Below are 17,817 nucleotides of genomic sequence, written 5' to 3'. Positions count from 1 at the left end.
GAAACGGCAGCATGTGCATGGAATTCCACCGCTCGCCCTCCCTCCGCGGAGTATACTTCAGAAAAGCAATACATCTTTCAGCCAAAAGAAGATTCCGATAGGACGACTTTTAAGAAAATGTGCCAGTGTTACTATGGGGTTCCTGAGAATGGTTCTTGTCCAAAACAGAGTTCAAAGCAACTCAAGGTATAGAAAAGACTAGAAGGCTTTGTTTTCCACTTGGTACCAACCGAGACAAAGGCTCCCTCCATGCGTCACCGCTCGGACATCCTGAGATGAAACTGAGGCTGAGGACCACAGAGCTGGGGACGACTCTGTCCTTGAAGCCCCTTAGAACAGTGGCCACCAGAGAAGCGGCAGGGACAGAAGCGGACTTTTCCTCTTCATCATGGGGCAGACAAGGCACTTCCGGATTTCCAGAAGAAACGCCACATTTCTCGTACTTTTAGGAAATTGTTTAAACTCTAGGTTACAGGGGCTTCCACACATTCCTTTAATCAATGAGGAGCCACCGTTCTAGGTTGTGACGTTGGAAGACAGAGAAGCAATGGGTAAGGACCCCCAAGCCGGCTGCCGATCACTGTGCACTTCCTCAGTTCCAGTCCACTTCCAGCTGCGGGACAGACCAGCAAGTTCAAATGCAACACACCACCATTCCCCTCGGATCCGTCCTACCTGCTGCAGCTCTGAGTTCCTTCTGCTCCTGACCCCGGGGTCTGGTCTGACCCCGCCCTATACGTCACACGCAACCTCTTCTCAGACCAGCGATCACGCTCTGAGTGTCCGACTTACAAAATGTTCTGAGTGTGCTTTCGCAATTTTACCTCACCCTTCACCAGCAGCCACTTCAACTAACGAAGGTCCCCTGAACAGTGTCGCTGAAACCCGACATTGCTGCCCCACGGAGTCTGCAGCAGGGAGCGGCCCCCGTGAATGCAGGTGGGGTGCACCTGAGAATGGGTGGGATGCGGGCGTTCAGCCCTGGGGAGCACGCGCCTTTCTGATACCAACCACTACAGGGGTCACCTTGTGGTTCCTGACTTCCCACTACTGGAAGGACGCGACAAAAGTTTCAAAACCCAAGCAGGGAGAAGGAGGAGCCACCCCTCCCAGAATGGGACCCGCAACACTAAAGGCCTCTCCCACACTCAAACGGCCCCCCTTGTCGCCGGAACGCCTAGAGGATAAAGTTCAAAACCCCAGCTCAGCACGTTAGTCTCTCGAGTCCACGCAAATGTGTATGAGATTTTCTTGCCATCTTATCCCAGAACTGCCCCCTCGGCGCCCCACCACACAGCAGCTGGCCCAGCTGAACAGACTTCTCCCTGTTGTCCTTCATGCGAGGGCATTCGTCACCTCATGCTCTTGGGTATGACGCTCCCTCTGCCGGAGACACTCCCACCGCCGCCCTAAAACCCAGTGCGAGTGGGGTCTGGGAGCAGACATGACGTCGCGACGTCACCTGCACGTCCGCAGGGGGAGGACTCTCTCCTGCCCACTCGTGTGCCTCGGGCCTGACGGTGCCGGTCACACAGCTGGACGCGAGGAGAGGTTCACTGCAGGATGCATAACGAGACGACAGACAGAAGGTCATGAGTCGAAAGTTCAACTTCAGAGATCGAAATGGAGAACTCGTATCTTCATTTATAAAGATGAGGACATGCGTGAGTTAACTAGGCTGGTGACAGCTTCCTAAAGACAGGCGTTTTCTCTTCACGTCTAGCTGTTACAGCGACTGTCAGATGTCTGCTTCCTCTAGCGGTGAGCCCTGCATCCTCTCCTGGGGCTCGCTGACCCCGCCCCCGCCCCACCTGGAAACTCGCCCGCAGCACCCAGACTTCGGCTGGCCCCCCCACTGCCTCTAGGGAGCTCCTCTGAGCCCCCAGCCTGGGTTCCTAACCTCCCCGGCACCGTTTACTGCCATATTAAGACTCCCCGTTGAACTGCATTCCCGGAGGCGAGGCGGGCCTTTGCTGTTTCCCCACTTTGTCCCCAGAACCGAGCTCAGGGCTTGGGACAGCGGGCCGTCAGAAGTTAGAACACGGGTCAGCGGGTGCAACGAGGGGCCGGCAAGTGTGATCTCTGAGGTCCCTCCCAGCCCCTGGATCTGCGAGCCTGGGAAGGCCCAGACGGGCCACCGCAACGCATCCAGTGGGTCACAGCGGCCGTGAACGTCAGTTTTCAACTCTATCTCATCCGTCCTCAGTCCTATTAATCATCACAAAGCCTGATGTTTTTGTCAATCAAAAAGTGCCTCCTGCCTGGCAATAAAGGGCAGTGTTCGTTCGTCTGTTCTTTGAACTTTAGTGCAAATACTTGCTCATAAAAAATTCATACAACAGTAAAACATGGACCGATTGTGCCAGTGTCTGAACCTGGCCCTCCATTTCTTTCACCTCATTTAATTCATTTATCTGGGGGCAGAGGAAATGGTCGCATGGTCCCTTCATCGAGTCCAGACTAACAGAAAAGACAGGCACACTTCGCAACTGGCAGTTTGGTGCCGAGAGGAGGGGGTAAAAGAAGCCGGCCGTCTCTTAAACCTGCCGCCGTCCGGGGGGAGAGAGATGGAACGTTGGCGGTGAGCCGGAGACTTCCTGCTCTACAAAATGCTGTTTTTAACATAAATAAAGGTGTTGACACTTCCAGGGAAGGGCAGTGTCCGCGGAGGGGAAATACCTAGCAGAGGGACCGTGTGCGTAATTTACCGACCGCCTTCCTGTCAGCCCGGAGCAATGACAGTCCCGACTCCGTGTGGCCTGGAGGCTTGAGAATGTCCATGGATGGACGAGAGCTTTTGGGAGGAGGAGCCACTCTGCGTTTCCCACGGGAACGACACTGAACGAGACAAAGGCTTCATCATCTCAATCAAACTAGACGGTTGGGCCCCACCGTGTCCGCAGGATGTGGGGCACCAGCGGATGAAGGGTTCAGGTAAATGACGTCGCCGTGAGCACGCCCGCCTTCCGTGCGCAGGAACCGGGACGCACAGTCTCTTGTTCCAGCTTTCCACTCACTGCTACCGCCCAGGAGAGACAGGGATACAGCAGACTGGGTGAAGTAACGATGACTACTGAGAATTATCATCAGCTTCAGTAGCAGTGAAACTGTTAGCAACTTGAACCCAAGGACTACATGTGTTTTATGAATTCCGCACGTGTATCTTTTCTATGAGGTGTGGAGACGAGTAACATTTTCATGGCAGGACTTGCATATGACAGATTATACTGAGTGTTTAACTCTGTTCAAAGGGTTACTTCACTTTCTCCTTTGCAAAGCACACACACAGGAAGGGACTTGCGAGAGAAAAGCAAGTACATCAGCGTGAAAACTGAGGTTGAAACCCCAATTTCCTTCAAACTCCCAAATTCAGGTCACTTTAAAAATGCATCATGGACGTAACTAAGACACTACAGGAATTTTCTCTTAAAAAACAGCACCATCATCAAGGAATGTGGAGGCGATGAACTGTCCCTGCACTCTGCACCTGCTCTGTCAGGTTCGTCAAGCCCTGACTTCTCCCGCACACGTTTACGGGACGCACCTGCCCAGGGCCTGTTCAGCTGCGACCTGTGGCTCCACACCGGTAGGCGCAGTTCCGCAGGATGTGCTGGAGAGCAAAGCTCGGTGCACAGGGTACGGAAGTCGCTTGCTGAAGCCTCCAAGCACTAGGAGGGGGCCCTTTATCCTACGTAGTATAGGGTAACATTAGTGCATTTACTGAAGGGAAAACTGGAGACAGGGGGGTAACATTTTGGCCTTTGGGACTACGGTGGCATTGGCAATGGTAACGGGGAGAAGGGCCCTCCTGGGGCCGCCTGAGGGGTCACCCCTCCCTGCTTTGCGAGTCTCTCTCTAAATGCACTGTCCCCATGGCAGAATGGTGTGCGTGTGTGTGTGTGTGTGTGTGTGTGTGTGTGCGCGCGCGCGCGGGTCTGCCTCCCAGCCCCAGCCGTGAGCTTTGGGTGTACACAGCACGTCTCCTCTCCCCTCCAGCTTCCAGGACACAGCGCAGCCCCGGCACTGGCTGCAGAATTTGGTAAACATTTCTCGTGGGCACCGGCCCAGCCCAGGGCAGGCTGTCTCCTGAGACGTGGAACCGTCCCAGCCCCTGCCTGGCTCACGGGAGCCGTTCACGAAACATTTCCTCCAGGAATGAACGTACGAATGAGACAATCGGTCACGGAAGGAATGAAGAGACTCAGACGAGAAAAGGGGCAACTCTGCATTTCGGGAAGTACTAAGAAGTGATACACGAGAGGATGAAAAGCAGTCGGTGATGGGCCTGGGGAAGGAACCGGCCAGATGACAGAGGCGTACACACAGCACCAGGGTGTGCAGACTGCTTTCCGGAGCACGGGGTCTCACTGGGTCCCGCGGCAGCCCTGCGAGGCTGGGACAGAAGGCGCTGCTGTGCCCCTTGGCTTCTTTTATAGGGGACGAAGCCAGGGCTCCGAAAGGTTAAGGAACTTGGAGGAGAGCGTTTCAGGCAGAAAGAGATATTTCACATCTTCAAATGCAGGAAACAGAATAAGAACTGAAAAGACGTCACGGAGGCTGCCCCGCAGGTCACTAGAGCCAGTGATGTGGGGAAGGGGATGGACAGAGCAGGACAGTCAGGGTGACGTTTTGAGAGCTTTAACAGATAAAGAAATTAAATCCCAGAGGATCACGTGTGACCGTCACCGAGGCATCTGCCATGAGTCCCCCAGCACACAGCCTCAGGAGAGGGCAGATCTGGGGCTGATGAGGGACCACGGCATGAGCATCCTCTCTTTGTTCCCGAGTGGACGGCTTGGCCCCTGGTCATCTGAGTATCAATCACTACACCCGTTATGTGCGTGCGCATCAGAGCTTCCTGGCTTTGCAATCAGTGCTGTAAGGTTTTCAATGCCATCGGCGTAAATCCTGGTTCCCGGTACCCCTTGCGTGTAAAACCAGTGTGGACACGTGTAGCAGGGGGCAGAGGCAAGAATGCAATTTCTCATCCCCGCTGACTTGGATGGCAGTTCTGCCAGGCCCTGGACAAGCAGGAGATTCCATTTAATAATCATTTTCCCAGGCAGCTTGTTATTCCGAGCCAGGCAGCGAGGGGATAAAGAAGAATAAAAAGGAGAATAAGACAAGGCCTAGTTCCGTGACGTCTCTAAATCTCGAATGTGGACGGGTGAGCGTTATGCATTTGAAACCTGGGAGGAGACACACAGAGCTAAGGTCTAGGGCAAAATACACACATTTAAATTCTGGGATTACTCTGTCAAATAAAGAGAAAGAGGTCACAGTTTCTTTTACTTCGTATTTTAAACACTAAGTTAAATCTTTCGCTCTTATATGTGGGTGCGCGCACACACACGCAAGCTTAGCAAAGTCACACCCGTGATGGCGAAAGCTGGTGTTTTTTTTATGGTTTTCTGAGTCACATTTACTTAGGTTTGCTTAGGAAAAGATCCATTTTTCTTCGTATTAGAGTTGTCATTTGTGGAACATAAACTCAGGTGCGTAAGCTGAAGGACTGTTTGGGAGGTGACCCGTCAACAGAAGTGCTGGTTAAACAGGACTCAACTTCCGCTCCGTGTTTGCTTGCTGGTGCGCAGAGCAGGAAGAATGGGATGATTTTTTAGATGAGAGAATGCAATCTACACTCGGCTGTTTTTTCTTTTCTGGACCCAGTTAATGAATAAGCAAGACGCACTGTGACTGTGTCTCCTTGTCACACAGACATCTAGAGGGAAAGTGACAAATTCAGGCCATCATCCAGCTATTTGAAAACATTTATCTTGATGACATTAAACATCTGGAAGTTTCCTGACACTGAGAGGCCTGATGTCTTGCAGATAAAAGGACCCTGAGGCCTGGTCACACGTTTTACTTATTGGTTTCACGCATCGGCACGCCTGCCTCCCTTCCCATCTCAGACGCACAGTGCGATGTCCCCAAGGCTAGGGCAGGAGGTCATGGGCAACATGCCTCTGAGTTAGATTTTTTTTTTGTTATTAGTGTTCTTAATGAATCTCTGTTAGAAACATCTTTTTTTATTTTCCTTTCTGTAAATAAAACAGTTAACTGTCATTTCAACGGTGCGAGCCAGAAGGTAGAGGGTTTGAAGAATGCAGGCCCCTGGGTATCTATACTCCCATCGCCGGGGGGCCCCGACCACCATGCACCGCAACAAGACCCAGAACGCTCTTCGCCGATCGACTCAGCGTCCAGTGGGAATGCCACACAAAAACTGCCTCTTCTTGTCACCAAGTTTAAAGCCTTTTGTCTTCTTCCTTAGCACACCGATTTACACTGTCCAGAGTTCACACTTTAATTTGATGTTTCTAGTGGTGGCTGGACAGGAAGAGAGCAGTAACCATAACTTCTGTTCTTGCCTATTCATTAGCCCCTAAAACTGGTCTACATCATTGAAGACTGGCTGTATAAACCTACCTGCCCCAATTTCTGACTCTGGGTCTCACGGAAGAAAAAGCCAGTCTTATCAGAGAAACAAGGCAACTGTGCTAACAAAATAGAATATGTACCTTGATTATCAGCTTAAAGGGAAGATTCATGTTCTTTTAAAATCCCACACTTTAAAAAGAATCCTGTCGAGTGGCATTAAATACCATCTCTAAAGCTTTTAAACCAGGATTGCTTGCATTCCCCACCAGAAGAAGGGGATCAATGGGTGAGTAACCCCCCGAAAGCTGGCTGAAATAGCACACCACCGGCGCCCGGTGCTGTGGCCCCCACACTACCTGCCGGGTCGCGCAGGACCGAGCCAAAGGCGCTGACCACCACGTCCGCTTTCAGCCGAACAGTCTGCTCCTCATCTTCGCTCCAGTTTCCAGCTTCATCCTGCTCCGTCCGCACAAACTGCATGGCCACAATTCTCCCGCCCTTGATTATGACCTTCCGCGGAGACAGGAAGGGCAAAAATTCACACTTTTCTTCCTTAGCGAGCTCCACCTACAACAAAACAGAGCAGATCAAAAAACCGGAAGGTGTCTGACATGGATTCTCCATTCAAATTCTACGGTCTACAGCCTAGGAGGCCTAAATCAACATAAAACCTGCCCTGTCGCCGAAGCCGAGATCCAGTTACGAGCTGTCTACATTTTGTAAATCACTGACTTGGGTGGGCCCTGAGTTGCAGGTGTCAGGTGGGAGCTCCCGGGACCTGGCGCCACACGGCACTTCTCAGGTTTGAGGTCCTGCACGCCCTGCGGTCGGCGTGTGTGAGGTCCTTGCTGCCACACCTGCAGGTGACGTTCTCCATTTGGTTGCACCACATGGGAGAATAAAGCCCCCGAATGCTACCGAGGTGTGGCTCTCTCACCTGGAAAAGGGCGGGTAAGGTGGGCGGGCCAGGCTGTGCGGCCCAGGTGCAGACCAGTAGGGAGGACAAAGGACTAAAGGAACCAAAAAATAACATTTATTCTTTTGTAAAAGAATACAAATGGACACTTTGGGAAGGAGAAGAAAGCATGCTCCCCCTGAGAGTCTGTCTTGCACACGGCTCAGAAATCCACTCTGCCGTAGGCGGGGGGCCCTGGTTTCCGTCTGCGCGCCGACATGGGGACTGCATCGGCACCGAACGTAAACACCGCTCACTTGCTTATGTTCCTACTCACTCTCTTTGGGAACTCAGACCTTTGTCGGTGCAATCGTTGACTAGTGTGCTGAGAATCCCTCATGTGTGAGCGTGTGAAAACGCCCCCTACGGCGTGAGCGGGGCCGGGTCTCCTCTGCCCTGCCCTGTGGCCATGGGTAGAGGCTCAGTCAGACAGGTGACTTGGGGAAGGCCCTGTGTGCGGGGGGCTTCAATCCAGGAATGATCCGGCTGCATCAGGATGGGAGACTGAGCTGTAGTGTCACTTGTTCGACGCTGTCATCACAGGGGCACCCACCATGCAGCACCTCCCCTCCTGGCCAGTGGCGCCAGCGTCACTGGGACAGCTGGCTGAGCGGCCGGTGTGGCCCAGCCCGGAGCTTCTGACCGTGGATGGGGCGCGATCCGCAGATACACATTTCTAGCATATTTCTAATGATGCTCTACTGGTGGCCCAGAGGTGACATTTGCGAACCACAGTCTCAATTTGACTGTAGCCAACTGACTTGAACCTGGCTGGTCTATGCTATACATTCTCAGTAATAGTGACGTCACCCACGGCGGGGCAAAAACTGATTCTCGGGGAAGAAAAAGATGTCATGGTCTGTTTACCTGCCAGTCCCCCCCCAAGAGTCACAGGATATAAACAGATAAATGGTATATAAACAGATAAATAGTGTATCAGTGGCATTAAAACTGCAGGGACAGGAGAGGTAGTAGTAAGCAAAGGAAAAAATTCTAAAAAGACTCCTTAGGGATATGATCATATAAAATATTGAGTAAGACTAGTCCTCATTCATATTAGCATGCAGCTGTTCAGTCTGTTATTTATAACATTTTTAAAATACTGGCCTTAAAGGATTAAAAACTGGCCTGCACAAGTGATTAGTATACAGCGCTTCTCCTTTGTTATAAAGGTGGAGGACTGGGGGTCTCAGAGAGAAGAGGCACGTGGGATGGGGTGGGTGGAAAGCAGGAAACTGCAGCTCTCCAACTGCCCAGGGTGTGGACAGGGAACTGGAGGGAAGCGACGTTGAGTCAGGTTTAAAACGCTCCCGCTGCTTGTTTGGGGTAGTCACTGAAGCCCCTTGACCCTCAGGGTCCCTGTACGGAAAGTGGGGATGACAGTTCCTAGTTAAGGGGCATGTGATGTTGTTCAAGGGGATTCAGATGCGTAGTGACCCTAACACAGAACCCAGCCTATGGAAGGAGCAGATTGAGGCCGTTCACTCGCAGCCCCAGGTCTCTTCCCACCACCCGTTCCTCAACTGTTCAGACCCCCGGCGGAGGCGGGAGTAGGATTCCAGCAGAAAGGCGGTCCCAGAGCAAAGGGTGGGGAGAAGGAAAAACGACACAGGAATGACCACGGACGAGTCCTGGACCGCTCTCTGACTTCTGGAAGGCAGACTGCTATTCCTGGAATAATGCAAGTTCTAAAACACGTCTGGCTCCAGTACATGAGACAGCTCCCTGTCACGGTTCTGTCACGTTAGGTAACACAGCACCTCACGGCTCATCGACATGAGCCAGTTTATTTTGTTCCAGAAACGTCAAGTCACGCCCAATGCTGCCTCACGGTAACCCCAAACTGGACTGACTGGCAACGTCAGACGTTCATGGACGCACTGAGTCGGCAGCCGGTGTGTGGGTACAGTGGCCCTCTTCCCGCAGGGGCCAAACTTGGCCGGGCCGCACACCTGGCCCCTCTCGGGCTCACTTAGGCAGTGCGTTGTCTGGCTTCTGTGAATTAACACTTGGATTCCACGATTCATTATTGCATGTTGGTAATCTCATGCTCTGTGGAAAACTTAGCATCAAGTTAGGATACTCTAAATGAATCAAAACTTGTAAAAATATAAGATTACCAATGACCTAATGCCTGAAAATGTATTAACAGCATCCTTATCATGGTTTGGGCTTCTGAGGGCCAGAAACACAGAAACAGTCACGAACGTGACCAAACTGTTCCAGCACCTCCTTGGGTCCCATTGGAGGGGTCCCACACACCAGGACTCGCGCACCCGTGCCCACTGTCCACACCACTCAGGACTGGGCGCTGCTTGTGCCGGCCCCACGGAGGTCGACCTGAATGTCTGCCTTCGCAGTTGCAGAGACGTCCTTTGCTCTCCACACATGCAAGGTCGGACCGCTGGGCAGCAGACATCAACCACCGCTTCTACTTTGCTTTAAGTAGCTAGAGTTCCCATTTTATATGCAAGAAGGGAAGTTTTTTTAAAGATAGGAAGATCTCATTTGAACACATCTGTTTATTTGGAAAGTATCAATAATATATTGAAGAACTGAGATGATAAGATTTATCTTAGAAAATAAATGTTGGGTAACAAAAATACAAGGTACCTGAAGTCACACGTCAGGTAAGAGATCTTTTCAGTTGTTTGTGGGCAACAGAGGAATTCAGTTTCACTACTGAGACTAAAGAAATATGCCTAATAAGATGATAACAATGATACTTATATAGTAGGGATTCTTTCAAGTGCTTTATATGTAATTCATTTTAATCTTTACACAGAGCATATGCTATGATAACTATGGATTATTTTTTGAAGGATTTAGTGTCAAACCAACTTTTCCTCTGCTGTGACTCAAAAGGCTGAGGACACACTAGGTTTGCTGGTTTGTGGCCCAGACTCAGGCACGTGGATGCACGCTGGCCTCACCACCAGCTCTGTGTACGGAAAAGCACCATTTCCTTCCCACAGAAGATAAACAAGGGCTCAAAGAATCCAGAGGCACTCTGAAGGATGGCAAAGTTCAGCTGAGGTTCTGGAACAGCGGGAATGAAGCCCCTGCGGTATTCATTCTGTGCAGTAATGGCAATTCTGGAGTATTTGAAAGAATGAGACTCTGTGTAGTTGTACTTGTTGAATCTCAAAACAAGGCTGACTGAATGGGAAAGCATCTAGTCAAAGGCAAACTGAAGGTCAAGTGTGCTGGATAAAAGTCCCCTCAGTGGGAACAGGAGGTTAGAGCTTCTTGGTCTAAGCAAGTTTAGAGGTCACAATAAAACCATGAAATACAAGAATTGGGTGATGGACTAATGAACCCGATATTGTAAATAAGTTAATGGCGACTCCCTGAATCCAGAGAAAGGATGAATTAGGACGAGGAGCACTACTCCATAAAGAGGGCACATTATCTCAAGCTAGAAAGGCAGAAAATTAAAACAATGTGGAAAGGTATTCCTTAGACTGCTAACTCCTCCCCCAAAACTTTCAGTTTGGAAAGAATATCTCATTTAACTTTCTAACGCCAGTGTCCAGAAGTGACATTCGAATACTCGACAAACAGTGAGCACAAGCAAATGAACGTTTGGACAGACACCTGCTGAATCAGAATACACTCCGGCCAATAGGCCTCAAGGAAGGACACATGGACCTGCACACGTCGGACTGGCCGGCACAGGGAAAGGAGCCCTGGAACGGCATTCTCTCTACCAAGGTGAGTGGCCCATAGAAAACCAGAAGGACACTAGAATTAACCAAAGGACAACCAACTAGCAACACCTGGGCAGAGTCACTGGCTCCCAAACACCGTTCCCGAAGCAGGGAGCCCTGATCACACAGAAGACAGGCTCACCACCCTCCGTCACCGTGGTGTCCTTGTCCATGATCAGTTCCGCTGCCATGAGGAAAGAACGGACCCCTGACCGGTGGTCGAACCGCATGCAGGGGGTCTCACTATTCCACTGTTCTGTGCCACGCGGTCACAGAGACTGCGCGGTACTTTTCCGCAACCACCATCCATCCGTGGTCATCGTTCACCCTCATCTCTGAATTCGGCTGTACAAACGCTCATGGCACAGGTATTCACACATTTTTTTTGTTGGTTCCTACTCTACGAGGTCAGCTGTGCATTAAACAAACAACCCCCTCGTCCTCATCTCCACCAGTAACAACTCGAGGGAATAAAGGAAAAAGCATCTACCAGGTTCCACTTTTGAGGTTCAGTAAGTCAAGGTGTTACTTTCTTTTCACACCATAAGAGGAAGTGCAAAAAATTCTCCTTGGCTTTGTTTGATCTTTACCTCCATGTTCACAGAAGCTACTTGGGCTGTGCTGAGTGGAATACAGATAGAGCCCTATCGCATGCAACAACGCTCATCGTTTTAACGACTAACTTCATGCAATGCGGTGATCTGGTCTGATTAATATTACGGGCATGACACTGTGGAGATTGTGAAACCACTTAACTTTACTATAACTAAAAGCATGACGTCTGTTCATGTGTAGATTGCGTATAGGTGAAACAAGCACAGGTTATAAGCTGTAATGAGCAGGACTGAAAGCCAGCCCACAATAAATTCAAATACACCGAAGTCCAAGGAACAGGAGGAGGCAACACTCTTTGCAAAGCTTATCCTCTGCCAGCAGACATCTAACCAGTTATCACTTCTATACAAACTGGATCTCAACTATGGTATTTCAAATAAAAGTTGTTCAGTAGCCCGCGCTGGCCAGTCGCCATCCTGGGAAATGTTACATTTTACTTCAATACTGTTCAATTGTTAGATGCTCCACAAGCATACGTAACTGCACAAGTCCCATTCATTCACAAATTTGCTCAACTTTTACTAAGCACAAAAACTGGTGCTGGGCGCTATGGCTAATAAAACCATCCCGTGTCCAAGACTCTCATAGAGGCCAGCCCACCAGCCTTGCAGTGGGGTGGGTCCACAGTGCCTCTGGGGACACACGCCAGGGCGTCCAAACGGCAGCCGTGCGGGCTGGGCAAGGGCGGCCTGGGAAAGGTACTGTGTGGGCTGATCTTGGAGGTTGCACAGGAGTGAGTTCAGGCAAGGAACTCCTTTCTGGGAGGTTCAGGGGGGGGAGCAGGTTTGCTCTCCTTGGCGAGGAAGGTGTGGGTGGGCAAACACACTGATGTCGAGAGAGCAAGCCCCTTGTGGACCGTGGCTGGGAAGCTCAGGCGTCATCGGTACACGGGACAGCCCTTTCCTGTGGACTGCTTTGGCAAGATACACCTGTCAGTCTAGGGTTGCCATGGTTAACAAAGCCGGAGATGGGTTTATGGGCGTGGCTCTCCAGGGCATCACCTAGGTCACGCAGCTTCTGAGGGTAAACTGGAGGTGTTTCATGGCTCACGTAGCTTCCTTGTGCTGAGTGGCGGAGCTGCCGTGTGACTCTGCAACTGCCCCTGACCTGGGGGTAACGCCCACCTTTCGGTGGCAAGATGGGCCCCGGAGAGCTGCGTGGTGTCCCTACAACTCACCTGCACACTGGACACTGTGTCTGTGCTGGTGGCCTTGAGATTATTCTAAAAACCTGATGAAGATTCTATCTCTAACTCAGGTGAGTTTGACTTCCCACTCTACCTTCCTGGTTACCTGGGTCACGGAGGCAGTGAAGGGGGAAAACGACAGGCAGTGGGTTCCGCCCACCCACCCCTGATCTCCTCCTCCTCCTTGGTGTACTTCACAGTTCTGAACGTGTTTTGGACTTCCTGGTTTGTGCAGACTCATGGGGGCGGAATGCACATACACTTTCAGCTTTCTGGATGATTCGGGCTTGTGCCACAATTACTGCTTTCTCGGGCAAACCGGTCTGCCGCGGCCTTGCAGGATGAGGTTCTGTACGTGAGCACCTGTTCAGGTGTTGCGAGCTTTTGGTTTGTTTTCATGTTAAGCCTTTAACATGGACGGATCTCAAAGAGAAAGCAACAGTTCTCCACGTGAGCGCTGTGCTCATACTGGATGAGGGTAGCTGCCCCTGTCCCATGTTGCTAAGTCAGGATGGAGCTGCCGAAACCGGAAACGCTGTGCGTGGGGCATCTCAGAGGTGGGCATGGCTTCACGCAGGCATCACCAAATCCGTCTTTTCTAACAGAGAAGGAGTATTTTCTAACACAACTCACTTATATGGACATCTTCTTAAATCTAATGAGCTCTCATTACTCATCTCAGATCTCGCTGCAGTCAAGCATCCTTGGCTGCCGTTCAAATATCTCACAAAATTGTCAGCACAAAACTGGCGCTTGGTAGTAGCCTGTGCAGTCTGGACAGGACTCTTAATACACGTTCTGTGCAAAGCAGGATCCTTGGTCCCCTTATGCAGCCTGCCGATGCTAATTCCTACCCCTTATTAACTTCTACTCTTTGTATAATGCTTAGTTATATGCTCTCCTTTTAAAAAATTCTCCCCTATCTTACAAAACACTGAATGCCAGGAACAATGGATTTTTTTCAACTGACTTTTAATGTCAGGTTGATATTGTAATGTGATTAAATGATACCTTTTTAACGTGTACATTAAAATATTGGTTTATTTTACAGCAATTGAAAGTAAGGTCGAAGTGTATTATGTATGTATTTGTAGATTATATATTTTCAATATTTTGTATTCATTTAAAGTCTTCCTAGGAGGTTCTTGGTGGCCCTAATCTATTCTCTCTCTTTTTTTTTAAGATTTTATTTATTTATTTTTAGAAGAGAAGGGAAGGAGAGAGGGAGAGAAACATCAATGTATGGTTGCCTCTCATGCATCCACTGCTGGGAACTGGCCTGCAACCCAGGCACGTGCCCTGACTGGGAATCAAACCAAGATCCTTTGGTTCGCAGGCCCGCACTCAATCCCCTGAGCTACACCAGCCAGGGCCCCTAACCTATTCTTTACTCACTGATCTGCTGCCTCGGATGAGCACTGTTCTGTGTCTGAGTCTAGCACCACCATCAACGAGCTGGCCCACTGGAGGACCTGCATTTTCATCAGTGAGATCCGTGCAGAGTGATGACTGCCACTGGTCAGCACCGCGGCCCAGACGGCAGGAGGCGCTCTGCCTCCCCACCCCCACCCCGGAGGAAGCGGCTCACGGGGAGGGAGCCTTCAAACACTGAAGGGCCTTTGCAGCAGACCTGGAAGGATGAGTTCAACTTCTTAAGAGAAAAAACACCACTTGTGCATAGAATGACCATTCTGCTTTTAAATTCATGTGTTTTTCACTTTAAAAAAATCTTTTGAGATGTATGCATGACCAACATGTATAGTTAAAAAATATACATGTTACTTTTTAATATTTTCCACTTACAAGACAAGAAGACTGCATTGGAAAGCTGAGGTGGATATTATTCATGAGAAAATGATTTCTAACTTTCGTGTTGAAGTTAATAGAGCAATAACAACACATCGTTATTTAATAAGGCTTGACAATAACTTGGTATCCATTTAAAATGGTTGATAAATCTGTATGTGTGTACATGCATGTTTATGTGTATACATGTATAGATGTGTATATGTGTGAAGAGCATATAATTTAAATTATATCAATGCATTATATAATGTCATTACACAAAGGTTACGTATTATAAAATATATGTTAATATATAATTTTATTATATAAATATATGATGTGTTTATTATACAGGTATACTATATAATGTTATATGTAATATATAAATGATTGGTAAGCCTTTTTGAAGGTATACAGTGTTAAGTTGTACAGATAGTTCTAGCCAACATAATGTAACTATCACACTGAAACTTTCGGGAACAGTTGAGCTTTTAAAATACACAGCCCTGGATGGACACGGGATTTTGCTGGCTCCTGGCCTGTTTACTTTCCCGCCGACTGTCTGTGGCAACAGCCTCCCTGTCAGCCTCCTTGACACTCGTGTCTGAAAGGCAGCAGGTTTTCCTTCACCCCCGGGCTGGGGACACACTAACCTCAACTGGTCTCAAGCATTGTAGACACAGATGCTGAGGAGACCAACGCTCAGCACCCAGCAGCCGTCACTCCTGGGGGACAGGGCCTTCCTACCCAGAGCCCGAGGTCTTCACGTGTCCCTCCCTGAGAGTGCCCAGTACGGAATTCGGGGAACAGAAGGGACTTCAAGAAGCACAAAGTCATGACACTGATTTTACAGGATGGGCCGACTCGGGACTAGAGAATATCACCCAGAACCGAACACACCAGCCTGTAGTTCATTCGGCTCAGCTTCCGTGCTCTCTGCACTGGACTTTCCCTTTTCAAACGCGTGAACACGCACAGACCCTCCCAGTGCCTCTCCCATGTCATCACAAAGTATCACGGGTGGACCCCCCTCATCTCCATGTGCCTGGGGGCCACACGTGTGTCTGTCTGCAGGTATCTCTGAGCTGCAGATCATGGTGACGGGTCTCCGTCACTTTCTCTGAAGAAGCCCAGATCCAATGACACGCAGGTGTCCAAGGTGGGGGAGCTATGATGAGTAAAATTAAATTTGCCAGCTTAGATCACTGGCTACAAACAGTCCCAGGTTCATATTTCCTAGAATTAAGTAAAAACTGAAAAGCACCGGAGAGAGGTAGGAAAATGCAGGGTTCGCCAGCATGATGCAGAGAAGGAACAGATCAGTGCAGCCCCAACGTGGTCACCCGATGCCGAAAAGGTCCAAGAGGCCACAGGCAGGATCGTCCTGGGGGTGGTCCCGGGAGAGTGGACCAGAAGGCGCAGGCTTCAGGCACAGACGCGTGAGCGCAATGTCAGAGTGACCTTCGCCTGTGCGGATATTCCTGACGAACAGCCCGGACCACCTGCTCATTAGTGCTACTGCTAAAACCAACCAAGTGGCACTGATGGGCAGGACCGTGGACCTTCTGAACGTGACGCCGCATGGGAGCGGGCACACCCGAGTTAAATCAGTCGCCGCGTCGGCCAGCGGGGAGGGGAGGCCCCGGCCCAGGGAGCAGAGTGGAAGCCCATTTGGTTACACAGCACTGAGGGCCCACCTTCCTTTGCTGCTACTGGGAGAGGGGATACGTGAACGGCAGACTCCTGCGACGCCCTGCGTGTGTGGGACCGCGCCATTAAGGCAGTTTCGTCCCACGTTCTTCTCGGGAATAGTTCACGAGAACCACAGAGTCCTCTCCGCCTGCCTCCACGCAGACCCACCACTCGGGGCTGGCGCGCCCTGACCTCCACGCCTCCTTCCAGGGAATCCCAACCGCCCGGAGCTCTGCCTGATGTGTCAGCAGCTTTTAATACCCACATTCCGGAGAAATCTGTTACCCTGTGAAACTTAATCTCGCCTATTTAAGCTTGCAGAGAGAACGGGAGGGAATCCTTAACAGATTTCCCCTCGTCTTCCCGGTGAGCGCTGCCAGGTGACCTCCGCCGAGGGCCCGGAGCACTGGAGCGGGAGCCTGTTGGCCGTGTCCTGCCCTGAGCCAGTGCCCGAGGCCACGAGGGAGCCGGGAGGACATCGGGGATCAGAACTGCGGCAGGATGCTGAGAGGCCTCCGCTGCACCCAGTCCGATCGGACCTCCCTCCTGCAGTGCGCACGCAGGCTTTCCTAAAGAAGACAGAGCCCGCCCCGGACAGCCCAGGGCTGCAGCCTCTGATGAGACAGCTGGGGGCCACACACACCATCCCTGAAATCCGGGGACCCGCAGCCTCAGCATCGAAGGGCAGCTTGTTAAAAGTGCATATTCTCAGGCCCTTGGATCAGAACCAGGACCTCGCGAGCTGTATCTGGAAACCCCCTTTATGGGGTTCTGCTGTAAAGAGAAGCCCAGGACCTCTGCCTTGGGGAAAGGAGTGTGGCTGCCCCTGCTGGGCGGGTCTACTAGTGGTGCCGCCCACTCTCGTCAATCAAAACAACAGGTCAGGATCCCAAGCATGTTCTTTGTTACATCTGCTGTGCACAGGGTCCCAGACAGTGCCAGGTCAACTGTAACTGGCCTTCGTGGCGACTCCTGGTCGTCAGCAAAGGCTGAGGGAAGTGGACGTGTTTTGCACATCCCTGTCCCCAAACCCACCCGACCAGACGGCAGACTTGATGTCCCCATGAGGACGTGTCTGACCACCAGGCCTGTCCCAGCAGACAAATCTCACTGCCTCCAAATTGCACCCAGGAGCCCCAGCCCGTGAAACCACACACACCTGAGAAAACCCTGAATGTCACCGTTTCTGAACCCCACCGACTCTAAACCAGGTGTGGGGGTGGTGTGTGTGCAATGCGGTGGAACGCACAGCGGGGCCGGGGCAGGCACAGAGGACGTGGGCCCGGCAGCAGGGTCTCCCCACCAGGCCAGTCTGTCCTGGGGCACAGTCTCCGGTCCCGACGTAGACACATGCAGTGGGACCCGCTCCTGACCAGGCCTCCCAGGTGCCAGCACTGCCAGGCTCACGCACCCGGCCTCTCTGGCACACACTGCCCATGCACGCTCGGGTCCAGCCACACTGACACACTGTGTCTGTCCCCAGGAGTCCC

General features: G+C 51.1%; 1 protein-coding gene across 2 annotated transcripts in view; it reads right to left on the bottom strand.

Annotated features, from left to right (window-relative positions):
• Positions 1–17,817, bottom strand: part of DPYD (dihydropyrimidine dehydrogenase) — a 499,545-nt gene that overhangs the window by 258,653 nt on the left and 223,075 nt on the right. For both annotated transcript variants that reach the window (XM_037153081.2, XM_053655907.1), the window contains one exon: positions 6,741–6,951. In XM_037153081.2, the coding sequence (XP_037008976.2) occupies positions 6,741–6,951 (211 nt within the window). The remainder of the gene's footprint in view (positions 1–6,740; positions 6,952–17,817) is intronic.

This window comes from Artibeus jamaicensis, unplaced genomic scaffold, assembly GCF_021234435.1.
Source record: "Artibeus jamaicensis isolate MK-2021 breed Jamaican fruit bat unplaced genomic scaffold, CSHL_Jam_final scaffold_1689, whole genome shotgun sequence".
Taxonomy (NCBI): domain Eukaryota; kingdom Metazoa; phylum Chordata; class Mammalia; order Chiroptera; family Phyllostomidae; genus Artibeus; species Artibeus jamaicensis.
Note: the sequence above shows the minus strand (reverse complement) of the source record. Positions and strands in the feature narration are given on the sequence as shown.